General features: G+C 43.7%; 1 protein-coding gene across 1 annotated transcript; it reads left to right on the top strand.

Moving 5' to 3' along the window:
• The first annotated feature begins 9,831 nt into the window (after positions 1-9,831).
• Positions 9,832-12,619, top strand: LOC137281173 (uncharacterized). The gene is made up of 2 exons (XM_067812298.1): positions 9,832-11,423; positions 11,563-12,619. The coding sequence occupies exons 1-2, from the start codon at positions 9,832-9,834 to the stop codon at positions 12,617-12,619; spliced, it is 2,649 nt and encodes an 882-aa protein (XP_067668399.1).
• The last annotated feature ends 5,890 nt before the right edge of the window (positions 12,620-18,509 follow it).

Genomic DNA, 18,509 nt, shown 5'->3' with positions numbered 1-18,509 from the left:
TCATATTTATTATTACAACGTTCACCCCCGTGTATGGTATAGTAACATAGAGTGGGTGTTAAATCGACAATGGTTGGCATGTTTGATATACATGTATACTCAGGTTAACTAGTTCATATTTATTATTACAACGTGCACCCCCGTGTATGGTATAGTAACATAGAGTGGGTGTTAAATCGACAATGGTTGGCATGTTTGATATACATGTATACTCAGGTTAACTAGTTCATATTTATTATTACAACGTGCACCCCCGTGTATGGTATAGTAACATAGAGAGGGTGTTAAATCGACAATGGTTGGCATGTTTGATATACATGTGTACTCAGGTTAACTAGTTCATATTTATTATTACAACGTGCACCCCCGTGTATGGTATGGTAACATAGAGTGGGTGTTAAATCGACAATGGTTGGCATGTTTGATATACATGTGTACTCAGGTTAACTAATTCCTATTTATTATTACAACGTGCACCCCCGTGTATGGTTTGGTAACATAGAGTGGGTGTTAAATCGACAATGGCTGGCATGTTTGATATACATGTATACTCAGGTTAACTAGTTCATATTTATTATTACAACGTGCACCCCCATGCATGGTATGGTAACATAGAGTGGGTGTTAAATCGACAATGGTTGGCATGTTTGATATACATGTGTACTCAGGTTAACTAGTTCATATTTATTATTACAACGTGCACCCCCATGTATGGTATGGTAACATAGAGTGGGTGTTAAATCGACAATGGTTGGCATGTTTGATATACATGTATACTCAGGTTAACTAGTTCATATTTATTATTACAACGTGCACCCCCGTGTATGGTATAGTAACATAGAGTGGGTGTTAAATCGACAATGGTTGGCATATTTGATATACATGTGTACTCAGGTTAACTAGTTCATATTTATTATTACAACGTGCACCCCCGTGTATGGTATGGTAACATAGAGTGGGTGTTAAATCGACAATGGTTGGCATGTTTGATATACATGTGTACTCAGGTTAACTAGTTCATATTTATTATTACAACGTGCACCCCCGTGTATGGTATGGTAACATAGAGTGGGTGTTAAATCGACAATGGTTGGCATATTTGATATACATGTGTACTCAGGTTAACTAGTTCATATTAATTATTACAACGTGCACCCCCGTGTATGGTATGGGAACATAGAGTGGGTGTTAAATCGACAATGGTTGGCATGTTTGATATACATGTGTACTCAGGTTAACTAGTTCATATTTATTATTACAACGTGCACCCCCGTGTATGGTTTGGTAACATAGAGTGGGTGTTAAATCGACAATGGTTGGCATGTTTGATATACATGTGTACTCAGGTTAACTAGTTCATATTTATTATTACAACGTGCACCCCCGTGTATGGTGTAGTAACATAGAGTGGGTGTTAAATCGACAATGATTGGCATATTTGATATACATGTGTACTCAGGTTAACTAGTTCATATTTATTATTACAACGTTCACCCCCGTGTATGGTATAGTAACATAGAGTGGGTGTTAAATCGACAATGGTTGGCATGTTTGATATACATGTATACTCAGGTTAACTAGTTCATATTTATTATTACAACGTGCACCCCCGTGTATGGTATAGTAACATAGAGTGGGTGTTAAATCGACAATGGTTGGCATGTTTGATATACATGTATACTCAGGTTAACTAGTTCATATTTATTATTACAACATGCACCCTCATGTATGGTATAGTAACATAGAGTGGGTGTTAAATCGACAATGGTTGGCATGTTTGATATACATGTATACTCAGGTTAACTAGTTCATATTTATTACTACAACATGCACCCTCATGTATGGTATATTAACATAGAGTGGGTGTTAAATCGACAATGGTTGGCATGTTTGATATACATGTGTACTTAGGTTAACTAGTTCATATTTATTATTACAACGTGCACCCCCGTGTATGGTATAATAACATAGAGTGGGTGTTAAATCGACAATGGTTGGCATGTTTGATATACATGTGTACTCAGGTTAACTAGTTCATATTTATTATTACAACGTGCACCCCCATGTATGGTATAGTAACATAGAGTGGGTGTTAAATCGACAATGGTTGGCATGTTTGATATACATGTGTACTCAGCTGCAGGTTAACTAGTTGATGTTTATTATTACAAGGTGCACCCCCGTGTATGGTATGGTAGCATAGAGTGGGTGTTAAATCGACAATGGTTGGCATGTTTGATATACATGTATACTCAGGTTGACTAGTTCATATTTATTATTACAACGTGCACCCCCGTGTATGGTATGGTAACATAGAGTGGGTGTTAAATCGACAATGGTTGGCATGTTTGATATACATGTATACTCAGGTTAACTAGTTCATATTTATTATTACAACGTGCACCCCCGTGTATGGCATGGTAACATAGAGTGGGTGTTAAATAGACAATGGTTGACATGTTTGATATACATGTATACTCAGGTTAACTAGTTCATATTTATTATTACAACGTGCACCCCCATGTATGGTATGGTAACATACAGTGGGTGTTAAATCGACAATGGTTGGCATGTTTGATATACATGTATACTCAGGTTAACTAGTTCATATTTATTATTACAACGTGCACCCCCATGTATGGTATGGTAACATACAGTGGGTGTTAAATCGACAATGGACAATGGTTGGCATGTTTGATATACATGTATACTCAGGTTAACTAGTTCATATTTATTATTACAACGTGCACCCCATGTATGGTATGGTAACATAGAGTGGGTGTTAAATCGACAATGGTTGGCATGTTTGATATACATGTGTACTCAGGTTAACTAGTTCATATTTATTATTACAACGTGCACCCCCGTGTATGGTATGGTAACATAGAGTGGGTGTTAAATCGACAATGGTTGGCATGTTTGATATACATGTATACTCAGGTGAACTAGTTTATATTTATTATTACAACGTGCACCCCCATGTATGGTATAGTAACATAGAGTGGGTGTTAAATCGACAATGGTTGGCATGTTTGATATACATGTATACTCAGGTTAACTAGTTCATCTTTTAATGAAACAACACTGCATTTGCATATCATGTATTTAGCAACATAACGACACAGAAAAAAGACATGGCCAAGAATGATCTTAAAAACGTATTCAGATAAACAGATCGCACATGTTGTGTTTTCAAAGCAAAGTTATTAAATTCTTCCCTCTAACCTGAGTTCAATAGCACTGCACAAATGTTTTCCTCAAGATATGGAAGAAGATATTTCCCATCAGAAATGAAAAACACTTCGGTTATTTAAAAAAGCAGCCAGACGTCTTCCAATTATATTTCTCATGATATTAACACCACCATCCCTATCAATTCATCACAAAGATGTAAATGTCATATTTTTTCAATATGTCCTTTTTTCAGTTGTGTAATTATAGCTGTTCCTCGGATACTAGATTTTAGATACTATATTTTTCAGTACTTGTTTGAAGACTAAGACACGATCTTACTTCAGAGTATTGCTGCTAACGAAACGTATACCAAAAGAGGAGACCTCCTCTGTTGTAGCTACCTGGAGATTACCAACACTGTTCTTAATACTACATAATATACTGTTATTATGATGTGGTGTCGTTGCTATTCAGCTACCACTGAATTTGGACTGCCTATAAGTACCTAGTAGTTACATGTATTCGTGTGTACTTAGCCTTTTTCAAAACACATTCTTTATGGCAATGTACAGTATAACTTTCCTGATTAGTGCTATGAAATCACTTCTAATACGCGTGTATGTGGGCAGCTCGTAGTTTCAACTAATGTGATAATGTGATTCACACACAATGGCTGGTCTTGGAATGTGAGATGTTATGAAACACTAGTGCCTTTTACATTACGTTACGTTACATATCGCGCGCTCTTCCATGGAGTACCATGAATGTATAATTGTAATTGTATACTACTGAAAGTATTGACAGCCACAGTGTCAATGGTAGCCCGTGCAGATCCGGAACAGAATTGATCTCCAGCTACCCGTGTCAGTCGTAAGAGGCGACTTAGGGGAATAGGTATTCAGACTGTTTGACTTGGTTGACACATGTTATTGCATTCCAGTTGCATAGATCGATTGTATGTTCATCACTATTGTCTGATCTAGACAAGATTATTTTCGGACCACCGCAATATAGTTGAAATATTTGTGAGTGCGACGTCAAACAATAAACCATCTAGTCTCACATTCCATTGCACTGGGTCACGGTGACTGGGATGAAACAACACAATGACATCATGAGCCAGCAAAACGCGCAAAACCTTTGAAATGAATTGATTACTACAGAGACAGATGGAGAAGATCGCGTGAGAGAACACTCTTCAGTCTATAATGCCTGGGAGTCGCTACAGACTCAGTGTACATTTACGTCAGAGTGTGAAATCATGTTCTCAATCAGTTGGTTTCACTGATCTCACAGGTTTCATAACTGTGAAAGCAGGATATAACGCCCCAGGCAACATTAAATGAAAACGTATATTGTTAAAAAGACCCTTCATTGTTCGTGCTTTGGATTAGTTATCCCTTGTGATGGAGTACTCAACATAGTCAAGCGAAATGTGTTTGTCTGTGACAAACAAGCTAGGGATACAAAACGGAGCATCCTCACCTTTCAATATGTATGCATGACTATACCATGTGTAGCCAATACGACATCGTCGCATGATGATCTCTTCAAATCAGGACAGACAACCTCAGTTGGTGCAACCCATATAGGGTTTTATTTCATGTAATTTAGTTATACCTACTGGGATGTCCCACTTCTTCTGCATCATGGATATAAGTTCTAATGCTAGCTTTATAATCAGAATATGGAATAAGAAGTGGTGTCAAAGATTTGTTGAGAGCTGCCTTAGCAGCAAAATCAGCCATTGTGTTACCAGAAATGGCAACGTGACTGGGCTACCAGCAGAGGACAATATCGATTCGGGCAGTTGCAAGATCATTATACAATTCAAAAATATCTGTTAAAAGTAGATGTTTACATGATAGGTTATTAATAGCCTGGAGACAAGAAAGAGAATTTGATATGGGGAGTGAATTGCTGTGAACGAGTTGAAAGTCTACAGATCAATTAATGTAAATGGATACTTAATGTTGGTAAAAGTAGTACAAATATAATTGTCCTTTGGGAATGTGGAAGAAACCCCACCAGCATAATTATGTGATAAGAGCAGTTACATATTGGTCTACACTTATTAATTTAAATAGATTACCATTCCACCCTTTACCGTGACGTTATCACAAGATGAAAGGGGGGAGGAAACTGGGTCACGCTTGTCAAATATATTCTGTTTCAATTTGGATTCGGATTTGTTTAGGTACCATTGGATGTGGGTCATGCTGACATATATTATAAACAGAGACTATTCTCTAATCTCCATAAAAGTTGCTTACAGAACTAACTTGTTCTTCTGAGACATCTGTGGTTAAGTCAACGCTTATGTATTAGAAGAGTCTTGGTCAAAGGATGACCGCATTGCTTACATTGCTAAGCACTTTAGATAAGCATCATTACAGGCGTTTATAAGTATCATATCATCAGATAATTAAAATATTTATCATAATGCCAGTCAATACAAACTGCGCTCTTCAATCATGAGTGATGTTTATAGTTCACCCGTACATAACCTTCTCTTTTAGTAAGATCTGAAACATGTACCATACTTCTCGTATATGATTGTCCATCTGCTTCTATATTACCGGTAAGCGCAACAAAATCAATGTATGTATTCTGTGACCTTCATACTAGAAATCTAAGACAGCAACCAAAACGTCGTGCCTCCAGATCGAACGATCCGTGTGTTATATTATATGCCCTTTTTAAGTACCGAAAGCCCCACGCGCTGATGTGATCATCGTACTGTTTCAAGTTACATTTACCGAGGAGTTGGTTCATTTTTCTAATGTAGGATGAAGTTTAAATTACGTATTGCATAAACTTCCTCTCTAACACACCTAAAGAAAATTATATCCAGGGACTGGTTTCATTTCGAAACGTATCATGGATCAGGTAGTATGGCGTCTAAAAAATCTGTTTTGGCAATGAATCCGTACCCCTTACATTTACATCACTAAACATGCCTAAACAATGCAGCACCATGACGCCAATGGTCACCTTAACAGAGTTACCTACAGTACTGCACAACTGAAGGAAAACAAAGTTCTGGTTTTCCGCGTTGATAGTGCGTTATTCACAGCATTATTTCCATTTACCTAACGTAAAAATATTATGGACAATCCACAGATTGACATCATGAGCGTGGCCTTGCACTACTACTATACAATGATACATATTGGACCAAGTCTGCGAGGATTTAATCGTGACCAACCCTGACCATTGACCACTACCCACAAGTCAGTATGCGTTACTTTTATTGTTTGATTCAAAATGAGAACTGCTGAAAGTGATTGTCGCACACAAAACACATGCATGTTGTGGGATAGATGGGGACTTGTCTTTTTATGAATATGTAATTACATACTTTGCTTGTGAGAGCGATGTTAAATAATATGGCATTAAAATAATAATAGAATAACAAACTATGAGTATTAACATACTTGTTAATATACATTGTACCTGTTAATGAAGAGAATTCAAAAGGAAATCTGCGACAACTAATCTCCTCTGACCATGCACATGCCTGTTTCAGGGTGAATTGGGGCTTTTACATCCAATGTGAAAGTACAGTTGTTGAAAATGCCTCGTTACATTTTAAGACTTGTAAATGTTTGACATGAGTTGCCATGGGGTCTTGGCTTGCTGAAAGACCTACAAACTCAACACAAAACAATTCTCCCTCATTTTTTATTTAGTTATTTAGTTATATCCCAACAGATGTTAACACACAAATATGAGTAGAAGTTCATATGTACACAAGTATGAACAGATAGATGATACGTATGATACATTATATACCGCTATTACAGCTTTGACTATATCTGACAGCCATAGGGCCTATGACGTTTTTGCATTATGCGTTATTACTGAGAAGATGTTACATACAGACATGTAAACGTAGCTACCCAGTGTCGTTTTGTATTTTTTACATACTTATCAGGTAAGAAAGCCAACAGTGCCCACGTGAGTGGCGCTTACTCAATTTCTCTCATAACACAGTCTACAAAAAGTAGAGACGCGAGGTCAACATACGGGCGGTAGGTCACCCAGGTCACGAGATGACCTGGACACGTCATTCCCTTACTAGAGACGAGCGAGTCAAGACGTGTTGCTTGGCCGCTCTACTGGATTCTAGTTAAGTGTGTGCTTTGTTTATTGCATTTTTCTATATTTCTCTCTCTCTCTCTCTCTCTCTCTCTCTCTCTACTATCATCATTCTAGTCGCTTTTAGGTGTTTTTCGTTATCTGCGACTAGCTGATTTTTTCTTTCTTGCCAGCAGTTTGTGGGTCGTCGGCCGTCGTCCCACTTGCACGTGCTTCACGGGTGTCCCGATTGTGTCTCGGTTCACGCTTGTGTGGCTCGTGCACTCGGACCCTTGTCGGGCTTCCGCGTTACTCGCTGGCGGATAGGCGGATTGGCGGATAGGCGAACCCTTCGCCCGAGCGGACCTTTCGTTAGGGGTTCCTTAACTATCGTTCACCGCCTAGGCGGACCCTTCGCTAGGAGATTCTTCTGTCGTTCCCCTCAACCCCTGTGTGGTGTAGAGGAGCATTGGCGGACCTTTCGCCTTGACGGAGAGGCGGAGGACAGGCGAACCTTCCGCCTGGTCGGACCTTTCGCTTGTGACGTGCCTATCCTCCTCGGATAGGAGTTTACTCTGCCGTCACCCCTCGGTAACGTACCCTGTCGTGCGTTCCACCATGGTATTCGCCTCCTTCTGCACTCAGTGCGGCACTAGGAAGTCGGCTAAGTTGGATCCTCACACATTGTGTAGGCTTTGCAAGAGTCCCTGCGCTGCGGATAACACTTGTGCAGAGTGTGAGGTCCTCTCTGAGCGGGACTTTCGTCAGTACCTGGCAGTACTTAGGAAGAGCGAGAGGGAGTCTCATCGGAAGAGGGCAGCGCCGTCCGCAGGTTCGCCAGTGTCTTCGGCGTCATCTAGACGATCGGTGCCTCGCTCTCCCATCCGCCCTCCTTCTCCCTCCGCATCAGAGGAGTTAGTTATTCACGAGGAGGCGGAGGAGTTCGACTCTCAGTCAGGAATGGAGTCGGACCCCATCAGGACTATGCCAGAGGGGAGCGATACTCGCTCCCGTTCCGTCTCTCCCTCTCGGCCCCTCCTGAGGGAGGACGTAGCCGTATCACCGGAGGGGAGGAAGGAGAAGAAGAGAAGGAAGGAGAAAAAAGCGAAGAAGTCTCGTAACAGGGAGCAGGTTCGCTCAGAGAGGCTTCTCCTTTCCGTTAAAGGGTTAGTGGAGTCCATCCTTGATCAACGCCTTGGTCCGCCCACATCGGCTCGTTCCGCGGAACCCTCCTCTCCGCTCCGCCTCCGGAGGCGGACGCCTGTTCACTCCCCGAGGCGCTCTCCTTCTCCCAGGTCCTCCCCCTCTAGGGAGTTCATTAACACAAGAGACCCTCCACTTATTCCTATCCTCCCGGAGGAGGTGGGGGATGACAGCGACCCTGTCCTCCCAGAGCCTAACCCTCCAGTCTCTGACTCTGCGTCTAGACTGGAGGCAATTGCGGAATACACCGGTGTGGTGTTGGCGGAGGTGGACGATCAACCTTCTGCCGCTTCTAGGGCGAGAGGCGAGTCTTTCTGCCCTGAAGACTGTGTTCTCTCCCCTCGGAAAGTCCTCCCTCCGCACCGCTTCCTTGAAGCAGCCGCTAAGGAACTGAAGGAGGCTGTTGCCACCGCCGGACCAGGTCGCCTTACCCCTCAGCTCCTCCTCTCAGACAAACAGAGGATCAGGCTTCCAGTGGCGAACTCGCCCATTCCTTTAGATCCTCCCTCCTTGGATCCCGATATCTCTCGTGTTGCTTCTGCTGGGGTACCCCACAAGGTGTCGGACAATCACCTTATCCATTTGGACAAGGAGGCCAGATCCATTGTGGGGCTGAGCAACTATGTTGCTCACGCCTGCCAAGCTATGGCCACTTTTGCCAAGGAGGCAGGGATGGAACAGGGTGAGGAACCTCTGTATAGGGCATTTGGAGCGGTAGCTGGCGGAGTGGCACAAGTCACCCTGTCGGCTGCTAGGATTTCAGCTGCCATTACCAACCTCAGACGGGAAGGCTTCCTGGGGCGCACTAATCTCCCTCCGGAGATTAGGGACTCCCTCCGTCACGCCTCAGTGTCGGCAGACACCTTGTTCGCGGGGGAATCCCAGAAGCTCTCCGCACTCGCCATGAGATCCAGCAGCAGGACCTAACCAATCGGATCATGACGGGTGGCGTACCCTCAGCAGGCTCCACCCCCCGCAAGCGTCAGGGAGGTCCTCCAGCAGACCAATCCACACCTAGGAAGCGGACAGGGAAGGTGGACTTTCGGTTCGGAGGTCGTGGCCGAGGACCCACGAACCAGTCCAACCAGCCCAGCCAGGCTAACCAGGGATTCCAAACCCCCAGCAAGGGCACTCCGCGGAAGCGGAACAAGGGCAAGTGGACGTCCAAGAAGAAGTGACTCTTGGTGCCCGCCAATCCTTCCGCCACCTATCATTCCTCCATTCGACGGACCCGTTGGCGGCCGCTTGAGCCTCTTTGTCCCAAACTGGCGTCAGCTAGGACTAGACCCATTCGTGTGTCAGATCCTGGAGCGTGGCTTCCGCATCCTGATCTCCTCTCTGCCCCCTCTAACCTGCTCTCCGGTGGAACGTCCGATGGACTCGGTCAGGTTCCAACTCACCTTAGAGCAGGTGGAGTCTCTAGTCTCCAAGGGGGCAGTTCAGGAAATCCCCCTCCAGGATCTGACTCCCGGGTTCTATTCCCCCGTTTTTGTCAGGCCCAAACGCAACTCGGGGAAATGGCGGCTGATTCACGACTTGAAGGAGTTCAACTCCTCCTACCTCGAACAGCCGCCATATTTTCGTCTCTTGACTGTTCCATCAGCCATGCGGTTACTGGAGCCCTCGGACTACATGGTGTCCCTCGACCTCCAGGATGCGTACCTGCACATCCCCATTCACTTGGCGGATCGCAGGTACCTCCGTTTCGTCCTGGGGGGCAGGCACTTTCAGTGGAATGTCCTCCCGTTCGGGATTTCCTCTGCCCCATGGCTGTTCACTCGTGTGACCCAACCCATCGTCCAGTTCCTCCACGAACTCCAGGTCCAATTCCTTATGTACCTGGATGATGGGTTCGCTCACAACCCTTCGCCCTCCATTCTCGAGGCGCAGCGGGACCTCGTCATCCACCTCCTTCGACGCCTAGGGTGGCTAGTGAACCTGGAGAAGTCGGACCTGGTACCAACCACCTCTCTCCAATACCTAGGTGCCATACTGGATACAGTAGCCTTCAAGGCTTTTGTACCCAAGGAGCGGATGACCAGGCTAGCGCCCCTGATGACTCGGGCACTATCAGAGCCCCTGTCCCTCAGGCAGTGGCAGCGGATATTGGGCCTCCTGACGTCAGCCCAGGACCTAACCATAAGGGGGAGGCTGATGCTCCGAACTCTTCAGGTGTTCCTCAACGAGCACGTCAGGGAGACCCACTGTCTTCACCCAATAAGTCTCCCACCTCACCTCAGACACTTCCTCACCTGGTGGCAAGTGGACGACAACGTCCTCAAAGGAGTTCCCCTAAGGACACCTCTCCCGACCAGTCACCTTTTCGTGGACGCCTCCACCCAAGGATGGGGCGCTCACTTGGGGTCGGACCAGACGGCAGGTACCTGGTCGGCAGCCCAGCAGGACCGGCACATCAATGTGCTGGAGTTGGACGCCGTACGACTTGCCATCCTCCATTGGTCTGTTCCCCTCAGGCACCAGACCTTACTGGTCCACACGGACAGCTCAGTCGCAGCCTGGACGATCAACCGTCAAGGCTCCACCAGAGCCACTCCTCTCCTAGACCTGACCCTCCGCCTGTTCGAACTGGTAGACAGGCTCTGCCTGAGCATCCGTGCAGTTCACATTCCAGGAGCCAAGAACCCAGATGTTCTCTCCCGGCCAGACGCGCCTCCTTCGACAGAGTGGCAACTGAACCCGCTGACGTTTCAGTCCCTCTGTCTCCAGTTCGGCAGGCCCATGTTGGATCTGTTTGCCACCAGGCTGAACTGCCAGCTCCCGATCTATGTATCCCCCGTGCCGGACCCAGCGGCCTGGGCCGTCGATGCACTGTCGTTAGAGTGGGAAGGGATGGACGCTTATGCCTTCCCTCCCCCAGCGGTTCTAGCACAGGTAGTGGCCAAGCTTCAGACCACCAAGTCCATCAGACTGCTTCTGGTGGCTCCCATGTGGCCTGCCCGGCCCTGGTTCGTTCCCCTTCGCAGACTCTGTCTGCAGGATCCCGTTCAGATCCCTCACCGGAGGGACTTCTCATAAGCAAGCCAAGCGGCCGTGTTCACGAAAACCCTCAGGTATTCGATCTGCACGTTTGGCTTGTATTCAAAGGGGGCTCAGGAACAGTGGATACTCCAAGCGAGTAGCCTCGGCCTTGGCTTCCTCACAGAGGAAAACCACGCAGAAGCTCTACGACTTCCAGTGGGGTTCCTTTTCCTCCTTCTGTGAAGACAACGGCGTGGAGGCCGGTTCTGCCACTCTTCCCCAGATAGCTGATTATCTGGTTCACTTGCGCAACGTTCGAGGGCTCAAGGCCTCCTCCATTAACACCAATCTGGCGGCCATCATGTCCGTTATAAGGAAGAGGTCGCCGGGACTGGACATTTCTGTACTGAGGGAGCTCATCAAGTCTTTCCGACAGGCGGAGGGTCGGCGCAAGCCGAGGGCTCCTGAGTGGGATCTGGCAGTGGTCCTTGACCACCTCAAGTCAGCTCCCCTCCTCCGCGTCACGGTGAAGACCACCTTTCTAGTGGCCATGGCCTCGGCGGCCCGAATATCGGAGCTTCACGCTCTTCAGGCGGATCTCCTGAGATTTGAGGCCACGGTTGGAGGATCTGCGTCCTTGGGCCTCGCCCCCGACTTCGTTTGCAAGAACCAACAGGCAGACGAACTGGGACGTACCTTCCACATCCCTTCCTTAGGGCCGTTGGTAGACCCGACGGAGGAGGGAGCACTCTCTCTCTGCCCTGTCAGGGCTCTCCGAGTGTATACCGACCGTACCCGCTCCCTTAGGCAGGGGCGGCGGAGGCTCTTCCTCCCTCACTCCCAGAGGAGCAAAAGGGAGATTGATCGGAGAGCTCTTGGGGTATACCTTCGGTCGGCCATCATAGAGGCCTACAAAGGCCAGGACAGACCTCTTCCGACTCGAACCAACCCACACGAGATCAGGGCCGTCTCGGCCACCATGGCTTATCACCGCAACATTGCGGTGGCGGACATCATGGCGGGCTGCTTCTGGAAGTCTGGCTTGGTGTTCGCCAACCACTATTTACGAACCCTCTCCAACGAGGATCTGGCGGGCATTTCAAGGCTAGGACCCCAGGTCTTTGCCCAGCAAAGAACGGGGGGCCCTTACCCTTTAATTCGGCGCGGGGCTGCTCCTCTTTAGGTGGCCTACACTCCCCCGCCTCTCGTATGGTGCCAAGCTGGGGACCTCAGCTACACACCCTTTTTGCCTCAAATAAACTTTTCTGTTGCTTCTCTCCACTCCTTCAGTGTTGAGCTGTCTTTTCTCGTGTTGGGTTTCCCTTCCGGGGTTGTCGGCCGATCCCTCCTCCTTATCGGAGATGTCCGGACAGCGGTTGGTGTCCTACCTGCCCTATAGTGCGGAGGCGGATGACGGTGGATCGCTCTCCTCAGGGTTTCTTGGTTCCTCTTTACGTAGAGACGCACGGGCGAGGTCTCGCGTCCACGCTCTCAGCCCTCCGCCTCTGTGCCATTCTGGGCATTGTTGGCTTTCTTACCTGATAAGTATGTAAAAAATATAACATTTTTGATTAAATGTCATTTTTTATACTTACCTGGTAGAAAGCCAACAGTCGGGAGTTCCCGCCCAGCCTCCCCTCCTGAGGGTTTTGTTGTCTGCCTCGCTGGGTAAGGGAATGACTTGTCCAGGTCATCTCGTGACCTGGGTGACCTACCGCCCGTATGTTGACCTCGCGTCTCTACTTTTTGTAGACTGTGTTATGAGAGAAATTGAGTAAGCGCCACTCACGTGGGCATTGTTGGCTTTCTACCAGGTAAGTATAAAAAATGACATTTAATCAAAAATGTTATATTATGTTATGAGATTCACTCTCAGATAAGTGTATCATTAGCTTTCTATAATGACACGAACTTAATAGGCGTTAATCCAGTTATAAAGGAGGATCGTTTACAGCGATGATAACAATCTCATTTTCAGTACTTGAACTTAGAAATTAGATACATTTAATGTTGTTTGTAACTGAACTCGTATCGTGTTCAAGCTAGTAATAATTTGTTATTGCTTTTTTGATGTTTAGCTACTCCTCCGGCGTGTCTGATGTATGGAGACCATACAGACAGAATACGCTGGCGACAAATGTCAAATGCTCGCAAGATGGCAGTAAAGCATGAACCATTTCTGAAGTTACGCATAACACTCTGGACTTCACAATGCAGTTTTCTCATTTTTTCGAGTGGATTCGAAACTTGAGACGTTTTTATTTCAGCATGTAATTATATTACATCAACAAATGTTTACCATATTTATGAGATGAAAGTGTAAGCTTCTTTAGCAAACCCACGTATGTGCTATATCTGTAAGTACGAGAAACGAAGTGCTAGAGAATACCGTCTCGATTATCGGACGCGACAGATTCTGTTGGGCATAAAAGGCTAAAACAGCAGTGAAACAACACATGGTCAGATCACTTGTAACAAATGACTGCACGAGACGTTCGCGATAAAATGTTTTTTGTTTAAAACTCACTGTTTCGTTTCACATGTAGATCATTCAGTCTGTATAAAGGTTCAGTGAAACACGTCTTGCCATTATTGTATGAAAAAAGCGATGACAGCTAACTGTCAGGGATCAGGGCTACGACATTCTGTGACTCCTTTACGTTCTCAGGCAGGTTTATGGTAGACATTTCCTCGTCAAGATATGGCAATATTGCCGATGTGACGCTAAATATTAACTCACTCATTATGATAGACATTTCATCAATTTATATAAACACGGATGGATATTGTTTTTTGTTTGTTTTTTATTCATTTATTTATTTGATTGAGAAACTGCATCGCAGCGTTTTGTAGCTAAGCGATTGTTATTATATTTCTTTCCATCTAACGATAGACAACAATCCACAAGGAAATGTCATTAATGTTGCATTAGCTTATATCATGAGGCAGTCAAATTATCGGTTTCAGTCCCAGTTGGGTCTATCAGAATTTGGAACCTCTGAATATTGAGTCAGAACTCGCTTACCATTGAAGCAGCCTTGCAACGCTGCATTGAAGAGAGTTTGATCACGACATGTTTGTCAGATGTGGCATGTCAAAGCGGTGTGGTCAAGTGGTAGAGGCTGATGGTTCAGAACCCAGTCGGGTTACAACAAAGGACGTTAAAAGATTGTGCTTGTTCAGTGCTTCCATATTGTAAGCTATGCAGACTGTTACAGAAGTCAGTGCAAGACAGATACAATGTTGATTTCCCACTAAATGGCATTAAATCGATATTTATAGTTTTCATTAATTAAAGTATTCCTGGAAGTGGAGGTCTGACAAAGAGATGGCAGTACCATAAGGTTATGTATATTACCTGTCTCCAAGAATTAGCAAAATGGCTCAGCCTACGTAAACTTCGTATCAGTGTATTTCGTTACACTCCATCACTGAGTCTAACAAAACCTAGTAGAAGGTCGCGTCAGGTAACCTTTGAGCAACCAATGACGGTCCAATCAAATGCGAGACGGTTAAATAGATTTAACCAATCAGACAACGGCTACTATTTAGGGATCGGAGGGACTTTCAAAATATTCAGGTCACCGACACAGATCTCTCCACAAACAAAAATCAGCATATAACACAGTTATTTGACCTGCAGTATATACGCTTTGGGGTTTCTGTTGACATGGTTACCATTAGCTAATAATTCCGCAAATTACCATCCGTGAATATTGCCAAAAACACTATTTTCAGCGACTGTTTACTCACCGTTGTCATGGCTGTACGTACGCCGTGGGCATCATCCGGAAGCGATCGTACGCTAAATAGCATTCGAAATCGTTCTGGTACGAACCTTTTTGAGATACAAAGTTCATAAGGGATGTGCGAATGTGCACTTTCGCGATTTGGTAAGCTGTGTTCTGATTGGCCAATGTCAAAGGTTACCTGACACGACCTCCCATAACGTTTTGTTAGACTCAGTGGTGGAGTGTAACGAAAAGTACTGAGGATAAGTTTACTTAGACTGTATCATGGCTGGATATTCTCCAGTATAAAACTAATGTCCAGCCTTTAGTAGAAGTCAGTTCTGTTTTGTTGTTTATCGCCCCTCTCCCATATATTGGAACTATGTGAAGACAGTGTTTTATTAATAGAGTGAGTGAGTGAGTGTAGTTTTACACCACTTATCCATATTCCTACAATATGAGTGGCCTACACTGTCAGAGAGTGAGTTAAAATTTTACATCGCATCGGCAATATCACAGCTATATAGCGATGAAAACAAGATAATCAATCTAAATTAGCCGTCGAAAAAGGACAGTAAAACTAACCAGATTATCAAAGATATATTCATGTTAAACCTAGTCACAAAATCTAAAATAGTTTAACTAGAGAGAACGATACAGTGACAAACATATTACAATTAAAATAGATGGTAAATTTAAACTACCTCTGAATGCCTTGGGGCTTACATACCCTGTCAGGAGGACAATAATTTTACACTACTTTAACCCCTTTGAAGGTACAGCCACTAGCAATATCTCAGTTACTAATCCAAATTGCCACTTACAAAATATTTACCTATTTACAAAACTGATCGCAAATCTAATTCTTTAAAAAATGCAATAATTAAATGATAACCAACATTATTAAAATTTCCTTTATGGTTCGTGAATTAAAATACGTATCCCTTGTGATGGAATATTCAACACAGTCAAGCAAGACATGCTTAACTGTGATTTTTGCATCACAAGGGATGCAGAGGATCCTCGTCCTTCAATAGATACTAATGAGTATATATGGTGTAGGCAATACGACATCATCGCATAATGACCATAAAATAACCTTTTCGAATCTAGACTGACAACCCAAGTAGGTGTACATTTCGTGTAATTTATTGTCACCTACCTGCGTGTCCCACTTCTTCTGTATAAGATCCCGGATGTAAGATCTGATGACAGCTTTATAATCAGAGTATGGAATAAGAAGTGATGTCATACATTTGTTGAGTGCTGTCTTGGCAATAATCGGACCAGAACATCCGGTGAACAACATGATGAACATCTGCGTAGTTGGGAACCAATGACATGTGTTAACCAGGCGTCAGTTCCAATTTTGTCTCATTAACAGGTCGGAAAAAAAACGAATATTCTCAAAGTCACACATATGATGTCAACTCACCAACGTCTTGGTTTGAAAGAGAAACAGTTATACAGAATGTAACACGGCGAGTGGTCAGGCAGCGGTCATGCAGGTAAAGCGCGACATAGGCATGCAGATTGATATACTCCAATTAATCCGTGTGTGTCAGTGTCAACACAATAACCAGCCTTTATACACAAAGTCACTGATTCAACATGCAAGCACTTTTCGACCATCGCCATGAACTTATAACCTTCTTGTATTCTCCCGGAAGTCAACAATTAATCTTAACACTTACTCTAAGGGAGATAATTCCAAAGAGTCACCTTAAAGACGTGCCGCTAAAATACTATTAGAAGTGGGAATTTATGATACGAAATGTGACCCATAATAACTATCACGTAAAACTCTGAACATTGTGAACCAAAAATAAAATTCACTTAACCTATAATACAATTTACAGAAAATCCACTCTCGTAAAATTAAGTTAATCTTCGCGTGTAAAAAACCTAAGGTAAAAAACATAAGCGTGACTTTGCAAACCACATAACGTCAGTGTCAGGTGATGTCTGAAAGGCTCACGATAACAGTGTGTTTCGTCTAGTGCATGTGCAATGTCGTTCCTACACGTGAAATCACATTTATGTGCGTTAGACGTTTTGTTTTCTTGAGAATTTCATCCTGAACATCCTTGAGGTGAACATGGACAAACAATCTTTGTTTACATTTAAAATGAATGCAGATTATGTAACTAGGTTACAGGCTTGTTATGAAGTAGGTGTATATTTCAGCACTTTCACCAAACATATTCAAAAATTATCATCCTCTCCTAAAGCTGCACGACATGTTCCAACTTCTCGCCAACTAAGTTACACAGTAAGAATTCCATCATTTCTCTGCAAGATCAAACCCCATGTGTTTACCTATGATATCACAGTTGGTGTTAACTAATGGATGATAAATAGTACAAACCAAAAACACGTGTCCCACAATATCAGTGGCAAGAGTTGTAGAGTAACATTCTCTGCAAACAGTTTCTTATGATCCACAGAATAGGGACCATGCAAGTAGCAGAGGTACTGTAAGTCCCCATGGTCCCTATTATGGTGATCTACCTTCAGTTGTTGGCGATCTATGGCATGTTTTTTTATATTGTACTGTCCAAATACCGATACTCCATACTAGTTTTTATACTAACTGTGATAGTTTAGTGGTTTTACTGTCCTTCGTCAACGGGATCTTCATAATATGCATATGTATTTCCTTTTTGTCTCGTATGTTCTCGTCACGATATGGCTGCAATATTGCCGAAGTGACGTTAAATATTAACTCACTCACTCAGTCCAAAGAAGAAGTCTTTCAATGTTGGTGTCCTTGTCTTGATCATCTCATACTAACGTATCTTGATTAACAAGCATATACCCTAAGAGGACAGTGATTATTTATCAAGAAACACACTGCGTAGGTGTCATTTCAAAGTAATGATAAAAATGCAAATCTAATACTTTCATGTTTCTTGCTAAGTGAGAAAACGATGTTATGTTTCAAAGAAAATTACATACATTAATACAGATAACTTGATTTAAGTAATGGAATGGGATTAGTGGAGTCGTTGGTCAATCAATCAATCAATCAATCAATTGCATGAAAGCTCTTTACAGACAATATTAAGAATGGTATATATAATGAAATAACTTTTTTCTCAACAAAAATGCACTGGAAAGAATAGGGCGACGTTTGCAGGTTCTATGCATAAAAGAAAAGAAGACAATAATTTAACAATGATACGCAATAAAGGCAACTGTGATAGATAATTACATCTTATATTTTTTTTGTATATGACACAAATAGATATGAGATGGAATTCCTCTTGATTCCTCTAATGTTACACAATGGATGTAATCGTTGGGTCTTTTCACTAGAAATCTATCGTTCATGGTTAATTA

This window comes from Haliotis asinina, chromosome 4, assembly GCF_037392515.1.
Source record: "Haliotis asinina isolate JCU_RB_2024 chromosome 4, JCU_Hal_asi_v2, whole genome shotgun sequence".
Taxonomy (NCBI): Eukaryota; Metazoa; Mollusca; class Gastropoda; order Lepetellida; family Haliotidae; genus Haliotis; species Haliotis asinina.
This window is presented reverse-complemented; position numbering and strand designations above follow the sequence as displayed.